Source organism: Taudactylus pleione, unplaced genomic scaffold, assembly GCF_031769625.1.
Source record: "Taudactylus pleione unplaced genomic scaffold, aTauple2 ptg000080l, whole genome shotgun sequence".
NCBI classification, from domain to species: domain Eukaryota; kingdom Metazoa; phylum Chordata; class Amphibia; order Anura; family Myobatrachidae; genus Taudactylus; species Taudactylus pleione.
This window is the reverse complement of record NW_028284482.1, coordinates 545,442-564,380: the sequence shown is the minus strand read 5'-3', so window position 1 is coordinate 564,380 and position 18,939 is coordinate 545,442. Positions and strand designations below refer to the sequence as shown.

At 39.5% G+C, this 18,939-nt stretch overlaps 1 protein-coding gene across 1 annotated transcript in view; it reads left to right on the top strand.

Annotated features, from left to right (window-relative positions):
- The window catches only part of MRTFA (myocardin related transcription factor A), a 160,756-nt gene that overhangs the window by 46,509 nt on the left and 95,308 nt on the right, over positions 1-18,939 (top strand). The window contains exons 5-6 of the mRNA XM_088467999.1: positions 10,331-10,386; positions 11,669-11,744. Of these exons, the coding sequence (XP_088324125.1) occupies positions 10,331-10,386; positions 11,669-11,744 (132 nt within the window). The remainder of the gene's footprint in view (positions 1-10,330; positions 10,387-11,668; positions 11,745-18,939) is intronic.

Below are 18,939 nucleotides of genomic sequence, written 5' to 3'. Positions count from 1 at the left end.
TTTTCTTAGGTCATACAGGTAGTGATGTTATGAATTATTTTAGCCATCTAAAATATTTTTCAAGTCAACTTTGAAGTACTTTCCCCAGAGGCATAATTGTATACATTAGTCCTTGTAAAAAAAATTGCAATTGAAAAACGCATTTTGCTCACCTTAGAGGAGGGGTGGGGAACCTTTTCTCTGCCGAGAGCCATTTTGATATGTATAACATTTGCAGGTCTGTTGCAGACCACGCCCCCTCTCTCCGTATGATGTCACAAGGGGTGGGGCCACAATCACCGGCGATTACAGCAATGCTCAGGATGCTCCGGGGAGCTGTAAGGGCAGTGGTGTGACCATCTGAAGCATTATGAGGACGCTCCAGGCGGCACTGCTGCATAGATTCTGGCTGCAGTGTGCCATTCTAGACACACTGCTAGACAGATGAGGCTAGCAGAGAAAAGCTCCAAGTGCCAGACCAAATGACTTTGAGGGCCTTACACGGCCCCCGGGCCTGAGGTTCCCCATCCCGACCTTAGAGGGACATATTGTGTGTACTTTCGTTCAATGTCACAATTGCCTCAAGTGAATGGAGCAAGCAGTGTTCCGAAAAATGCGCCACACCTGAATGAGACTTGATATGGGATCAGTGGTGAGCCCCGTCTTCTAGTTCTTACCCATTACCTGTGTTGTACCAGGGTTAACAGCATGTAGTTTAACTATTCTCTGGTGCAGGCAAAATAGATAATATTGTGCAACTTGTAGTGTTGTTGATTGTGGAATGTTTCTGTCTTACGATAGTAAAGAAGTTATGGACCAACTACAAGTCTGCCCCTGTTATGTCCTTCACATAGCCTATTATATCTTCCCAGAACTGTTGTATAGCCTATGTCTATTTTAAATTGCTTTTCCACCCTTCGTTTATTATCACTTTCCACACTTCCTCTTATCCCTTCTATGGTTTTTCACGAGAAGCAGTTTCCACTCTGTTTAACTGCATTGGTAGTTTTAAACTTTCTTTACATAGGATAGTTTATACTTTATATTGACAAAGTGGTGCATCCTGAATTTATTACCTTTTTAAAGTCTGCATCTCGTAGAACTAGGCTTTGATTAGTAGCTAGGTGCCTGCAGAAACTTGGCTGTAAGAGAGTAAGTGAAAGGGAGGTGGCCAATACTTTGGTGCTTGAAAGTTAGAATTTTCTATATTTCTGCTGAAATTTGGCCTAAAACTTCCTCAGATTTCACACAAGGGTACTTTACGGACTCATTGCAGAGAGAACCCAAGTGTCCTACACTCGTTATTATTATCCATCATGGTAATGTCTAAATCCCCTTCACGGAGAGGGCCCTGACGTCATCAGCCAGTGTCCAGCGTCATTCCCTACCATCCAAGTGGGCATAGAGGGGGAATATAACCTTGTAGCGAGCTACCGAGCCAGAAGCGTAGCGAGTCACCGAGCCCGAAGCGTGGCGAGCGCAGCGAGCCAGTGAGGGGACAACTTTCGGTACTTGTGTACGTAAAGTACACAAGTACCATTTAAAACATTCATTGGGTTCTCTCTGCAATGAGTCCGTAAAGTACACAAGTACCCACACAAGTCCTTTATTGAGGAAAATGATCCAATATCACACATCTGTGAGTGGCAGAAGTATGTGAACCTTTGCTTTCAGTATCTGGTATGACCCCCTTGTGCAGCAACAACTGCTTCTAAACGTTTCCGGTAATTGTTGATTAGTTCTGAGCATTGGCTTGGAGGTATTTTACCCCATTCCTCCGTCCACAACAGCTTCAACTTAGTTATGTTGGTGGGTTTCCTCCCATGAACTCTCACTTCTGGTCCTTCCACAGCATTTCTGCTGGATTAAGGTCAGGACTTTGACTTGGTCATTCCAAAACTTTAAATGTATTCTTCTTTAACCATTCTTTGGTTGAATGACTTGTGGGCTTTGCGTTGTCTTGCTGCATGATCCACGTTCTCTTCAGCTGCAGCGCATGGACTGATGTCCTGACGTTTTCCTTTAGAATATTCTGCACCACTGTATAAATCCTGGAATTCATCAATGGCAGAAAAGCGCGCTCTCCACCCTGTCATGTCAACCACTATCCTCAATCCTCCATTGATTAGAGCAGAGTTAGGCAAGCTGTTGCACTCCAACTGCTGTTGAACTACACACAACTGCATGCCTTGCCACAGTTTTAGCATGATGTAACAGCAAATTTGTAACCGGGCATTATAGAATTGTAGTTCTACTGCAACTAGAGTGCTACCCCTTGATTTATGGTGGCTACCCCTTGATTAAAGGATTAACACCACCTTCCTGTTAATCTTGAATGACTTCCAATTTATATATGTAGTAGTTTTTTTTGTTTGTTTTTTTTAAATAACAATTGTGCTGTTCATCTACATGTATGCGGAATTAAACATGTTTATATAAATATGTTCATATCTGGCAAATTTTATGAAAGCAGTTCAGAAAATTGGGGGAGATGTCACTATTCACTCTTCCTGCTTCACCTCTTTACTGAGGCAAAGCAGGAAGCAGTACAGACGAGAAGTATAAACCTCTCGTCTGCTGCAGTATGAGAGTGAAAACCCGCCAAAGCCCACTGCACATCAGACTAATGCTGATGTGCTGTGCCTCACCTCCCGGCCGGCGCCACTGGGCATGTGCGAGATCTCGCAAGCTTTCCAATATCTTGCGTGCAGCCTGGAGCCCGGCAGCCAAGGACAGTACTGTCACTGCTGTTTTGAGAGGGAAACTACAGATGTAAAAATCGATGGCTGTAGCTGTTGGAACGGTCAGTACCACTTGCCTATCATATTGGCGCGCTATCTTGTAGATAGCGCTGAGAATGACAGGGGAGCTATTTACCACCCAACCCCACATTAATACATGGAGGAGAAGCCGTATCGACTGAAACCACTAAACCCCCATATCGCCACATCTCCCCCATTGTCATATCTCAATAGCACAGTAATGTTTTGCATAGAACATAATCACACAAAACTTTTCAACTTGATGATGTCTTTTGTTCTACAGTGTGGAGGTTAACTTATCCATTCTCTGGAGTCCACTCACTGTTTTGTGTAATGAGGAAGAGTATTTTAAAGCATCCAGTGTAGATGATGGGAGTCTCTGATCTACTTTTGTAATTGAGTCATAATTTGAGGTTTCATTTTCAGATGTCCTGACCGATCACAACTCATACCTGCACCTATAAATAATGACACACCCTACATTTGCTGTGGTTAACTTTGAATCCCTAAAACTTTCTAAGCTCATTTAGTTTCTGGTTAGCTTTATCAGCATGTAACCCAGGGACTTGTAAGAATATTACAATTGGTTAAAACTATTATTTCTTTAGTTTCAAGAAGTTATCTTGACTATGTTAAACAGGAGAGACATGTGAAACTCCTATATTGTGCTTTTCAGCATATATATGTTTTCCAACAGAAAACCTGAATACGCAATGCCTTCAGGACATGGAGACATTTCCTGTACTTTTGACATGATAACCCCAAAACCACATCCTGCACAACACTTAATAAGGCATGGCAAGTTCTAATTGTAGACGCCAAAAAAGCATTAAAAAGTGATCACTAGTGCATGAGTGGTGCTTTAGTGGGCAACTGTGTATTAAAACCTTTGTTATTTTTAACTGCTGTCTGGTCCTCCACAAATCTTGACTGACTGATTGTATGTCTTGAATTAGCATGGGCATTATCTGTGGCAGCCTTAGACCCGAGAATCTTGCTTAAGGGTCCTATCAATTAGGCGACCTAAAAGTTTGAACATCTAGCGTTCAGACCTAAAGGCCGAAGTGGTGCGTTGCCCGCACTAAACGGCATTCACTGAACGTCATTCAGTGAAGGAGCCCGACCTCCTCTCTCTGAACATGCCGAACCTGGCGAGCGTCGCCAGGTTGACGGCCATGTTCAGTAGACATTCGGGGTCGGCAAGTACCCAGCGTGCATGCGCATTGCTAATCCTTGCCGGCTCTCCATTACCCGCATTGTTCACAAAGTCGGGAAATGGATAGGCCCCTTTAGATACTTAATGTCCTGAATGATCAAAACTGGGCAACAATAGCTTTTTGTGTGTTTTTTTTTTTTTTTTTTTTTTTATAATAGAGGGGGGGGGTTAATATTGATCAGGTCTTCAGATATTTAAGAAGTACCCTCTTGTAGTGTCTTGCTGGGTATTATACACAGACACACACCAGAGACGGCTGGAGTATGTTAAAACACATTACATATACATTTGCAGTACGTGGCGCCATGCACTGCAGAACGAGGGTTAACTCCTTCAGTGCCGCAGCGGCCATTTTACACACATGGCTCGTCTCAAGTCACACCAGCTGTCTAATAACTTCATATATCCACTCTGCCTTGAGAGGTGAAATTGATTGGGTATCTCCAGAAAGCAGTTGTTATCCAAAAGTCAAGGCATCGAATTAAAGTTCTTCAGGGGGCTTGAGCACAGCTTGAGTAGATGGAGAAGAGTTTTAAGGCTATTTATTTTAGAGCAATAAATTGTTCATCTTACTTAAAGGGCTTTGTACAGTCCCTTGCAAAAGTATTCACCCCCTTGGCTTTTTACCTTTTGTTTGTTACATTACAACCTGCAGTTTTATTTTGATTTTTAATCTAGATTATTTTGTGCAGATCCATCACATAAAATTCAATTTGGTGAAGTGAAATGAGAAATGTGTATGTATGTGTGTGTATGTAGGTGTGTGTGTATGTAGGTGTGTGTATATATATATATATATATATATATATATATATATACATACACACCCATAAATACAGTTAGGTGCATAAATATTGGGACATTGACAGAATTTTCATATTTTGCACTCTATTCACCACCACAATGGCTTTGAAATGAAACAAACAAGATGTGCTTTAACTGCAGACTTTCAGATTTAATTTGAGGGTAATTACATCCAAATCAGGTGAACGGTGTAGGAATTACAACGGTTTCTATATGTGCCTCCCACTTTTTAAGGGACCAAAAGTAATGGGACTATCAACTCAAGTTATTTCCTTGACAGGTGTGGGGTATTCCCTCATTATTTCATTATCAATTAAGCAGGTAAAAGGTCTGGAGTTGATTCTAGGTGTGACATTTGCATTTGGAATCAGTTGCTGTCGACTCTCAATATGAGATCCAAAGAGCTGTCACTGTCAGTGAAGCAAGCCATCATTAGGCTGAGAAATCAAAACAAACCCATCAGAGAGATAGCAAAAACATTAGATGTGGCCAAATCAACTGTTTGGAACATTCTTAAAAAGAGAGAACACACCGGAGAGCTCAGCAACACCAAAAGACCCGGAACACCACGGAAAACAACTGTGGTGGATGACAGAAGAATTATTCCCCTGGTGAAGAAAAACCCCTTCACAACAGCTGGCCAAATCAAGAACACTCTCCAGGAGGTAGGTGTATATGTGTCGGTCAACAAACAAGAGAAGACTTCACAAGAGTGAATATAGAGGGTTCACCACAAGATGTAAACCATTGGTGAGCCTCAAAAACAGGAAGACCAGATTAGAGTTTGCCAAACAACATCTAAAAAAGCCATTACAGTTCTGGAACAACATATCCTATGGACAGATGAGACAAAGATCAACTTGTACCAGAGTGATGTGATGAGAAGAGAAGGAAAGGAACTGCTCATGATCCAAAACATACCACCTCATCAGTGAAGCATGGTGGTGGTAGTGTCATGGCGTGGGCATGTATGGCTGCCAATGGAACTGGTTCCCTTGTATTTATTGATGATGTGACTGCTGACAAAAGCAGCAGAATGAATTCTGAAGTGTTTCGGGCAATATTATATGCTCATATTCGGTCATATGCTTCAGAACTCATTGGACGGCGCTTCACAGTGCAGATGGACAATGACCCGAAGCATACTGCAAAAGCAACCAAAGAGTTTTTTAAGGCTAAAAAGTGGAATGTTATGCAATGGCCAAGTCAATCCCCTGACCTGAATCCGATTGAGCATGCATTTCATTGATGAAGACAAAACTGTAGGGAAAATGCCCCAAGAACAAGCAGGAACTGAAGACATTTGCAGTAGAGGCTTGGCAGAGCATCACCAGGGATGAAACCCAGCATCTGCTGATGTCTATGCGTTCCAGACTTCAGGCTGTAATTGCCTGCAAAGGATTTGCAACAAAGTATTAAAAAGTGAAAGTTAGATTTAGGATTGTTTAGTTTGTCCCATTACTTTTGGCCCCTTAAAAAGTGGGAGGCACATATAGAAACCGTTGTAATTCCTACACCGTTCACCTGATTTTCTATGTAATTACCCTCAAATTAAATCTGAAAGTCTGCAGTTAAAGCACATCTTGTTTGTTTCATTTCAAAGCCATTGTGGTGGTGAATAGAGGCCAAAATATGGAAATTCTGTCAATGTCCCAATATTTATGCACCTGACTGTATGTATGTGTGTGTATGTATGTGTATATGTGTGTGTGTGTGTATATGTGTGCGTGTATGTATGTATGTGTGTGTGTGTGTGTATATATATATATATATATATATATATATATATATATATTATAAATAAAATTCAGAAAATTGGCATGTGCATATGTAATCACCCCCTTTGCTATGAAGCCCCTCAAAAGTTCTGGTGCAACCAATTACCTTCAGAAGTCACATAATTAGTGAAATGAAGTCCACCTGTGTGAAATCTAAGTGTCACATGATCTATCAGTATAAGCACACCTTTACTGAAAAGCTGCAACACCACTAAGTAAGAGGCATCACACCAAGGAGCTCTCCAAACAAGTCAGGGACAAAGTTGTTAAGTACAATTTTGGGTTGGGTTATAGAAAAAAAAATATCCAAATCTTTGATAATCCCCCGGAGCGCCATCAAATCCATCATCATCAAATGGAAAGAACATGGTACCACAGCAAACCTGCCAAGAGAGGGCTGCCCACCAAAACTCACAGACTGGGCAAGGATGGCATTAATCAGAGAGGCAGCAGAGAGACCAAAGGTAACCCTGAAGGAGCTGCAGAGTTCCACAGCAGAGACTAGTGTTTCTGTGCATGTGACCACAATAAGCCGTACACTCCATAGAGCTGGTCTTTATGGAAGAGTGGCCAGAAAAAAGCCATTAGTGATAAAAATAAGAAGACCCAATTTGAGTTTGCCAAAAGTCATGTAGGCAACTTCCCAAATGTATGGAGGAAGGTGCTCTGGTCAGATGAGACTAAAATTTAACTTTTCATCAACCAAGTAAAACGCTATATCTGGCGCAAACCCAACACATCCCATCACCCCAAGAACACCATCCCCACAGTGAAACATGGTGGTGGCAGTATCATGCTGTGGGGATGTTTTTCAGCAGCACGGACTGGGAAACTTATTCGAGTCGAGGGAAAGATAGATGGTGCTAAATACAGGGATGTTCTTGAGCAAAACCTGTTTGTCTGCCTGTGATTTGAGGCTGGGACGGAGGTTCACCTTCCAGCAGAACAATGACTCGAAGCATACTGCTAAAGCAACACTCAAGTGGTTTAAAGGGAAACATTTAAATGTGTTGGAATGACCTAGTCAAAGCCCAGATATCAATCCAACTGAGAATCTGTGGTCAGACTTTAAGATTGCTGTTCACAAGCGGAAACCATCCAACATGAAGGAGCTGGAGAAGTTTTTACCTTGAGAAATGGGCAAAAATCGCAGGGGCAAGAGGTGGCAAGCTCATAGACTTATCCAAAGCGACTTGCAGCTGTAATTGCCACAAAAGGTGGCTCGACAAAGTACTGACTTTAGGGGGGTGAATAGTTATGCATGCTGACGTTTTCTGTTCTAAATGTTGTTTGATTCACAATATAAAAAAAAACACAACTTCACAGTTGTAGGCATGTTTTGTGAATGAAATGATGCACATCTTCAAACAATCTATTTTAATTCCAGGTTGTGAGGCAACAAAACATGGAAAATGCAAAGGGGTGTGAATACTTTTGCAAGGCACTGTATGTGGAAAGATGCTTCAAAATGGGGATTGTTGGGCTGTTAAATCTTGTCAGTAAGTTTGTACCTCATAAGTTACTTTAGGGGGACTTTATACAGTCTTTCTCTAAATATAGTCCATCCACTTGCATTATCCGAAACTTAATGGTTAGTTCAGGCCATACTTCCATTTTGAACGAATGCTCTAAATATTCTCTTGTTCATTACAAATCATTTGGATGCCTCAGTACACAGTATTAGGGCATAAACATTGTAGTTACATTGACCTCAGCTGTGCAGTATAGATAAAATAAATGTATATTTTCTTAAATGCATAAAATACAAAGAAAATGTAGTAAATGTCATGTCATTTATGTATCATTTTTCCTTAGCCCTCGAATTTTTTATACAATAGAAATACAAAAAAGTAGGATCCCTGGCGCAATACCAAAAAACCATAGAATAAAATATGTCCTGCACAAGATACAGAAAGATCTTAAAATCTCCTAAGAATGTCACCATAAATAGTCCGTTCTTTGATAAATCCAGGCTGCTCCTTGCGTGATTATTGTTCCCCACGATATCCAATCGAAAAATTATATACAAAAGAGAAACAAACAAAAAAAAGACAATGTGTGTTATCTAACTTAAACACAAGGGTATACACCTCAAAGTGTGGGGGAATGCAGTGTCAACCGGCTAACGTACCATTCACCCTTCTATAGGAGTATGAAAAAGTGCATCTCTGTTTCTTTAGAACACCCATTAATAGTGATCGATCCTCACACCAAGATGATAGATATAAGCATACCCTACTCACTTGAGGATGTTATAGTGTGTATATATAAAGGTTTCTTTTGTGTTGATTCAGTATTGCGTACCTTACTTACAAGTAATGGTCCCTCATATCAAGGTATCTTTAAAATCCAGCCATAGAAATTCTTGTGCGTCAGGGGGTAATATTCAAGGTAATTTTATTGAACATTTTAAAACAGGTTTTCTAAAATGCACCAATTTGCGCCAGGACATACGCACACACTTTTTCAATCTCTTATATTTTATGTTTAGTTACTGCACTGGAAGTTGCAAGAACTCTTTTGGGTACTTGTGTTTTCTTTATTCTGTCACTTAAACTTCATCAGGAAGTGGTAGTCCGCTTTGGGTGTGTTTGACTTGCACTTGAAACAAACTTGTGAACCATGACTCCATAAAGTTTGCAAAGCGGGCATGATGCCATAAAAAAAATCTGTTGAATTATTTCAGGATGATTTCCAAAAATAACAAAACAATGATTGGGTTAAGTGTAAACCTCTATTTTGGATTTTAATTATTATTATACATTCTTTCAAATAATGCATTAAACATTAAAACGGGGGGATGGGCTCAGTTTCTTTAGTACAAGCTGAGGCTTCTTGTGAGCCCAAATGATGCAAACACTCAAATAAAAGATAAACTTTTTTAAGCGCAAATACCTGTATAATAAGTTTCAATAAGGAAATTGCACCTATATAATTAAAGGTGATGTATTAACAAAACAACTAAAAATTTGTCTACCGCAAATTTAGATGGAGGTATTGGTGTAATCAATATACATCTAACATACAGTACTACTCCTGTCTGTATTGTCCTTGTTCGGTGGTTGGTGAAATCTCTACATGAAAACTTGCTTTAAAAACAGTGAAGTGTCATATAAATTAGTTTATTTTTTAAGGTGAATTTTACTAGTGCTGGAGTTGTGTGTAGCCTTCATCTTTTGTTCATCTGGAATGGCCTTTGTTTTGAAGTGGGTGGGGGTTAGGACAGCCGGTAACCACAGCTGATGGGGATGAGTGTGTGTGAAAGTGGAGAAAATATCCGCACAGACCCTTATTATTTTATTGATTATCCTTCCCTATATTACATTAACTTTTTTTCTATTATTCTTGTAAGGGGAGTGCACCCAAGGAATAAAATGTAATAACAAATGTGTGTGCCAGTCTTGTTTACAGCCAGTGACATTTTGAGTGGTGATGATGATTGTGGGCACAAGCGCAAAGCCGCAGACCAGGGGAAGGAGCAGGGTCCATCATAGCACACATTAAACATTCTCTGTTTTCTTGGTTTTGAGTGCAGTGTCCATATCTAAATGTCCTTTAGGGGGTTGTAATAAATTATAGTCATCTGGTTATTACTGCATTCCTTCAACAGTTGTTTTAGTCTTTTAGCAACTTTTTAAGCCCTGCAGTGCCTGGTAACAAGACACTCTTCTTGCTATTGACTGAAGGTAGTAAGGTTACAAACAATGTACAAAATCTTTAAACTGTAGAATCTTGTTTATTAACTTGGTTTTGCAGGATTAAAGTCCAAACATTTTTGTCTCCCTTACTAGCACTGAAGAGTCCAGCATCTTTCCACGAACAGAGACGGAGCTTGGAGAGGGCACGGGTAAGAATATAGAATATTGAGATTCTGTTATTGAGAATCTATTATTGGCACCCAGTTCTTATAGGACCTTTCTTATCCATTCTTTCAGTGACATAATACCGTACTGTACAGTAAGTCTGTGATTCTCTAGTGGACAGTTGACTGTAAAGCTAAAACAAATCGAGATGGGTTGTCAGGTCAGAAAATAGAAATATAGAAAATAGGATTTAGACTGCTGGACACACCTTCTGGTCCAGACTGTTTTTTGCATTGCCTCTATTATATCTGGTACACATGTATGTATTTGATGTTTGTTTTAAAATTCTTAATTGTAGCATTGCACACCCTCCCACTATTGTGTAAATATCACCTTTAGTTTGTGTACTGTAAATTGTGTAATATGCCTCCTGACTTTTCTTGAGAGTGAGATTGCGTCTGGGATTTAAAAATGGATGCAGGGTGTAGAGGAGTCTCTCTCCTAGACAGTGCTAATGTTGGGTTATTGCTCTGATTAGACTGGTGGGATTACAGCACCAGTTCAGCAGCTAATGGATCGGGATGTGTTAGCTCCTACCACATGGGTAGAGGAGCGAAGAGCATGGCTAAGGGGTTCCACTTCACAAGAATTACAACAGGGTCACTGGTGAGGTATATGACTTATTCACAGTGTGGTGAAACCTCTGGTATCTGTTCGCAAATTTGACAATTTTTTTGTGCTGGAATTCTTAAAAATAAGAGTGTGGTCTTTCACTTGCTATGTGCCTAATTGATGTATTTTACCAAAGTCAGGGCATTGGGATGGCTAAGGCTAACACATGAGGCTGACCTACAGAATATCAGAGCATATATAGCTTACATTACTCCAGTAACAAACAAACAAACAAACCTTTGAATGCTACCAGTTTTATCTCTCTCCTTCCCTTTTGCCTCTGGTATTGCCAAATAGGCCAGCTGATGACCTATGGACGATATGTGTGCTTGAGAATGGTTTTCTCAGATTGAATTGGATCATTTGTGAGCATGCATAAAGTTAGGTCTCATTTTATCCTCTTGCTTAATGATAGTGGTGATTATATGACAATTTGAATGAAGATTCAAAGATGAAATGAAGATTCACTATCAGTTTTACTCCTTAATCATTTATTCTTAGATAATTTCTTTTTTTTTTCTTTTTTTTTTTTTTTTTTCTTTTTTTGCTCCAGGAAAATGAAAACTGGAAATATTGTAAAGTATATTATACGTTTTTGGATAGCTGTTGGTCATCTCTTCTATGTTATTAACGTTCTATTTTCTTGTCTTCTAGACTGAGGACTATTTAAAGCGGAAAATCAGGTGTCGGCCGGAACGCTCGGAGCTAGTGAGGATGCATATACTTGAAGGTAACAGAAACTACCTGTATTGTGTCTCTTATGGGCCCTGTTAATAACCTTGTTTAAATATATTGAAGCTAATTTAAATTCCTATTTATGAAGAACATCACAATAAGTTTGTATAACACAATAAATCATCTTATCTTGATACCCTTTTAGTCAAATAATTTCTGTCCCGTGGAAACACTGTACTGGATTTTTCTTTTTAACTGAAGCACTTCAAGTGTCAGAAGTAACAATCTAGGGTAGTAGGTGAAGTTTGTCAAAAGGAATATATAGTGTTCCATGCAGGAAATTGCCATACATCACGTTAAAGTTGGGATAGAGACTGCATCAACTAGTTTTGCAAAATCTTATGTTTTTGCTAGACATTTGCATTCAATGTACATATAATTCTTATACACCAGAGAACCCACCAAAAAAAACCTGTGCAGTCTCTGGTTTAGAAACTTGTGACCGACCTGGACTTTTATCCACAACCTGCTTATACATTACCCTTACCACTCTGCCATAATCCTCCACTTGGAGTCACAGGACGTTACTCAAGGGTGTCTACATCCAACTAACAATTCTTGATCGCAATTCTCCTTCAATGACATATGACTTTTCTGCCATTTCAATTATTTGTCCTACTTTGTCCCTTTCCTGATCCTGTTGTAATTGAAGAGGTTGCATAGCAAGCAGCTTGTGAAATGGCAATTTCTACTTAACCGTAAAAAGATTTCACAAATACAATATAGGTTATGTAACATCAATTAAAGGGGGAGCTGATTTTATTTGCCACCAACAAATTGCTTTTCACGTAAGAAGAACTGTATGCTGGGGGGATGGGGGTTGATGTCAGTCAGCCTTGGAGATAAACACTGGGAAGGAAACTGCATACTTATGGTGTGTACACACGGTACGATCTTAATGAACGGTAACGATATTGTTCAACAATAAATCGTTCGTTGATCATTTGTTGAATAAAAATGTTATGAACAACTAACGATGCACGTTCCCGCATGGACGATAACGATATCTCTGGTCGTCCGTACATGCAGGGCAACTTGGACGATTTCGTCACGTTTTGCATGTTAAGAGATGTGGCAGGATGCACTATAGAAAAGTTCAACGGAAATCGTTCAGCAATATCGTTGGTTGTGCAGATCGTACCGTGTGTACGCATCATAACCTGACCTATTGTCACCAACACCAATCCTGTATTATATTTAATTTAGCAAGTTTTAAAGGTTTTGCTTATTACATAATTAAATTGTGTAGAATTCTAGGTGAGTTTAGGAGTGAATAATTCTTAAAGGTACTGTGTAAAAAGTTTACGTTATTATAAATGGGTAAACACTACTGTTACATTCACATACCATATACATAAGCACATCTGATAATTACATTTTTTTATTTTTTTTTAAGAACTACATGGCAGCTCTGTTGTATGAGTTATTCCTTGATCAGCCGAGTAGAGGCAGGAAACTATTTGATTCCCCTAGAAGGTGTATAAGGTTGACCCATCCTTCCTTTTCTTGATTTAACCATTGTACTGGCTAATAATACAGTAAAGTTTTTTTCATTAAATTATAAAACTTTTTTTCCAAAATGTCCCCAAAATCGTTAATTTTTAAAATGAAATTATGTACAAAGTAGCCATTTTAAATCTGATTCAATATAATTTTTTTTTTTTACCAAAAATGTGAAAACGAAGTCTAAATAGCTATTATATACACATGATGTGATATGAAAAGGTGCCTGGGAGCGCTTATTTATAAATATTGTCCCGTGGTTATCCCCACTTTTTCCAAAGACAGTTATCTCCTTTTATAAGGTGTAGGTTTCTGGAATAGAACCCTCGCACCAAGATCATCCAACAAAAATATATCAGCCTTTCAGTCTTGTGTAAAACCAATAAAATGTATTTATAAAAAAATTAAAACTCTGTTCTTACATTAATAGTAAAACGGCTTTCTGCTGAAAATCACATCTATTTTCAAAATACCTGATGCGTTTCATCATTATTTTGACTTAATCGGAGGTTTTTTACTATCCTGATTTCTCCTGGTTTTTAGCAGCCGCAGAGGATGTATACCTCATGTATTAACACACTGCTCTTATTCTGATAACTCCAGCTGTCCAGCAGCCACAGATATATCGCAAATCCGCATGAATTATTTTCTCTAAAGGATCCAATAATATGACATCTTTCAAATATCCTCCATGAAATGGCACAGTATATTTTGCAGCAATTCCTCTGTCTGATGTCTCCTAGACTCTTCACTACCTTAGAGTCACTGTGATGGCAATAGAATTTTCTCAATTTGATATTTTGAAATCAAATCTGTCATATCTATCTGGGGATTCATAGACTCTGCCCATAATATGATTGTTATTTCTATTATCATGTGTTTTTATTTTTTGGTAACTCCATTAGTAGGTCAAGGAGGACTATTCTAGTGCACCTCACACTGCTTTTGCTTACAAAATATTTGCATGCAGTCTACTTTTTTTTTCTTTTCTTTTGCCTCCATAGATGACATATAATATTAGTGTCAATGTCTTGGATCTTAAATCTGTTTTTAACACAATCTATTCCAATTCTGAGAGGGATACTTTCTGTTCTCCAAACGTTGAATACTGCTACAAGTCCGGAGATTTTCTGGTGTTCTGTGTCAGTTTTAGAAGTTGGTCCAGAGTTTCTGAATGGCAATCATGTCATTTCAGAACTTCTTAGTTGAATATTCCTCATATGCTAACTTGGCCATGGGAGAGTCCTTATGGTAAATTAAAATATTCCTAAGAGCGTACCCAAATTTTTCTTTACCTGAGGAAGTCTGGACACTGCTAGAGTAAGAGCATTGGATCTGTCTGCAAAAAACAAAATTCTCATGCATCTCTGTAGCATTCCATAACTAGTGCCACCTCAGTGGGTTGCTGAGTCCAGTTATACCGTGAGAAAGACAACTCGCAGGACTACTTGCCACTTGAACCTGCTCCACATAACAGACCAAATTCCGAACTATAAAAGTATATACAGAAATAGAGTACATGTGGAAAGATCTTTATTCCAAAATGCTTCACTTAACAAATGTTAGTAAATAAGCTATCTGAAGCATTCAGATAACATGGTTTCTTAACTGACATTTTGTATCCAGCTCCTGAATTACAGCATATCTGAAAAGTAAAATTATGATATGTATAGCCAAATAAAGATTTGATTTACGGACTACATCAGAGAGGGAAAGATATAGGACTGTGTGGTTCCTATTTCTGTAACAGCTTTCACTCTTCTGGGAAAGCTTTCAACTAGATTTTGGAACATGGCTGCAGGAATTTGCATCAATTCAGCCAGAAGGATATTATTGATACTGATATTGGCCTGGCTTGCAGTTAGTGTACCGAATCATGCCAAAGGTATTACATGAGGTTGTGATCAGAGCTCTGTACAGGCCACACAAAACTTGTCAATCCATTTTGTTATAAACTTCTTTGGAGAAGGCCTTCTCCTATTTCAGTATGACAATACCCCTTTGCACTATCTGGTGCCACAAAGCTGGAAGCACAGTTCTATATAATGTAATTGTAACGAAAAGGCCAAACAATGAAAAACAGCCCCAGAACATTAATGCTCCTCCACCAAACTTTACAGCTGGCGGTATGCCACATCCATATTTATCCATCAGACTTGCCATAGGGAGAAGTGTGATCCTATTCTGCCTTTTGAGAAAGCCGCTGATCGCGGTGAAATGTGTTACAGCCAAGCTGTTTTATTTCCATTTTCACATACCTGCACCCCCGGGTTTACCACCATCTACCTCGTGGAGACTACGCACATCAGGTGCGATCTTTTCGCCAAGCCACTTCACCTACTGTGCCAGTGATGCGGCTATTACACTGCTGGATTTCCCCTCTGAAATAACAAACACCCAGCTGCTGGGCTACGGCTTTAACACAGTGCGGTTTCTTACATTGGAGACAGACGGGTCACGCAGCTGACCCCGATAAGGTTACCATCCAGCTGGTAGGAACAGCGATCCCACTGTGCTGCTGGAGAGCTTATTGCTTACAGCACTCACAGATCCGTTTATCCGAGGAGGTGATCTCTACTGGTATGTGAACTACATGTGGACACTTGTTTCAGGCTACAACATAGCCATGCTACTTTTGCCATACTTAGTAGCGCAGTATAACAGGACATTTTTTCCACAAACATTGCCCTTTTCATCTATTTTTCCAATCATATGAACATATTCCTCTAGTCTTACAAGTGATCAGATCATTGTTTATTACTATTATTATTTATTTTACCTACTTCAGATGATGCTACTACTATCTAGTACGGTACAGTATTCAGATCTATATAAATGTTTTATTCTGCTATTTTTGCTTTGAGAGATATATACATAGGTTTATGATATATCCATGAATATGTATTGGAGCATTTTTTACACCTCTTTAAGTGTATATTAAATTCTTTCTTATAACAGAATATCTGATGTTTGTGTGTGCAGAGCTCTTCCACCTTTTTTTTTTGTGTATTATGCTTTTATTAAAGATTCCAAAGAGAAAGAAAGAATACAGATAAACAAAGTCCTAAAAAACACCAACCTATCCATATCAAATATATATAAATTGGAATCCATTTTTACATAATTAAATGAAAAACACAAGTTATTAAGATAATACAGAGAGAACAAAATAACAGAGGGAAGGGGGGAGGGTCTTCTTGCATTAGAAATCTACTATAGCTAAATGAAAACAATCCAGATCAAACTATGTAGTTGGGTAGGTTGAAGACATATCATTTTTAAATTCCACAGAAGCTTTATATTCTAACCATGGAGACCAAGTGTTAATGAAATTAGAAGGCTTGTTGGTAGAAGAGGATAAGAGATCTTCCATGGAAAGTTAGTAATCAATTCTCTGGAACCAGTCTTTACGGGAGGGGGAATTGCGGGAGTTCCAAAAGATTGGAATAATTGCCCTTGCTACATTACTGAGATGGCGCAATAAAGATTTTTTATAACTTCCCAATGGGGTATGTGAATGGTTAATTAGCCAGAATGCTTGGTCCGTAGGGACAGAGGAGCCTAGAATTTGGCACGATGTGGAGATAACTGCTGACCAGAATTTAGATAACTGGGGGCAATCCCACCATATATGTCGCAGGGAGCCAGGGGCTGTAAGACATCTCCAGAAAGAGCCTGATTTCGCTGGAAATATAGCATGTAGTAGAGTAGGGTGTCTGTACCATCTCGTTAAATTCTTATATTGAGTTTCCTTTGCCATTGTGCAAATTGAGCTACAGTGAGTATTAAGGACTATAGTTTGCCATTCTTGTTCTGTGAGGGAAATCCCTAAATCCTGTTCTTATTTTTTAACCCATGTATGAACAGGAGAGGAAGGATTGGATAAGAGCACCTGATATATGGCAGAGATTGCGTGTGAAGGAGTAGTTGGTGATACACACAGTTTCTCAAATGGAGTTACGTCTCTATTAGAAGCTGTTAATCTATATGCGGAGGTCAGAAAGTAGCGAACCTGTAAATATCTCCAGAAGTCAGAATGTGAGATTAACCAATTTTCCTGGAGTTAAGTAAAGGATTTAACACCTGACCTGTTTACCACCTGGCCAACTCTAAAAAGACCTTCTCTCACCCAATTAGGGAAATGTGCAAGATTAATACCTGGGTGGAAATCAGGGTTAGCCAGAAATGAATTGAGGGGGCCAAAGCGTGAGGAAATGTGGGATAATTGTCTTAAGGACTTCCAAATAGAGAGAGAAGAAAAGATTGTCGGATGAGGAATTTCTGGTTTAGAAAGGGATAGAAGCCAAGGTGTAATTTCGGGGGGGAGTTTCATGAAGCGACCTTCCAGTGCGACCCATTGCTTGACCTCTCTATCTCGTCCACTCAAGGACTCTATTAAGTTGTATAGCATGATAGTATGATTTGATATCAGGAATTTGGAGACCACCCAAATGTTTAGGTCGTACTAATACATCACGGCTAATCCGGGGCTGTTTCCTGGACCAGATAAATTGCTGGATTAAGGAATTCAGCAAACGAAACCAAGAGTCTGGAATCTGAATAGGCAGAGACAAAGGTAAAGCAATTTGGGAAGCGTGTTAATTTTCACTACATTCTCCCCAACCACGAAAGGTGTTTTAAATGCCAATGGGAATAATCTGTTCGAATGGATGGAAGGAGGGGGGAAAAGTTGGTGGCAAAAAGTCGTGACAAGTTTTTAGTGATTTTAACCCCTAAGTAAGTGATGTGGGAGGGATGCCAAGGGAAAGGGAATGTGGATTTGAACCTTTACTCCTGCCCTCGCCGAAGGGCAGGAGTATAGGGTCAAAATCCTATGAAGAGCAAAGGGACCCAATCCCATATGAACAAGCACAGACCTCATAAAGGACCAATTAATTCAGTCAAACACTTTTTCTGCGTCGGTTGAGAGTAGGATAATTGGGGTCTTCGCCTGAGTGGTAGCAAAATGTACCAGGCTGAGGACTTTCATGGTGTTATCACGCGCCTCACAACCCTTGACAAATCCCACTTGGTCGTCGTGGACCAACTGGGGGAGGAGCGGATTTAGCCTATTGGCTATTAATTTGGAATATAGTTTAAGATCCACGTTTAATAACGAAATGGGTCTGTAGCTTGGGCACAGGGAGGGATCCTTACCCGCTTTGGGTATTACTGAGATGTGTGCTTCCAAGAACTGTTTGGAGAATTGGGATTCCGCAGATAAATTATTAAAAGAAGTTAACATCATATGGGTCAATTTATCTTGGAAAATCTTGTAGTAGGCTATTGTTAGCCCATCAGGTCCAGGGCTTTTGCCCACAGGTGAAGAAGATAAAGCTAGTTCTACTTCTTGCATGGAAAACGGATGTTCCAAAGCGAGTGGATCTCATCGGGAGATAGGGAAGGAAATAGAAGAAAGATAATCTAGAACAACTTGTAAGGTGAGTGGGTTAGACGATGCAGGATTAAGGTGAGGCAGGTTGTCGAGGGTAGAATAATACCGTAGTGTTGGAAACAAGAAGCAAGTTTGGAGGTCTCAACACTGGATATTCCCTGACCATCTTTGAGTGTATGTATGAATCTAGATGCTCGCTGATCTCTTGGCACTCTAGCCAAGTCTTCCCGGTTTGTTCCCCCACTGGTAGAAGCAGCTTCTGCACTTTTTAAAGGATGATTGGATGTTACCC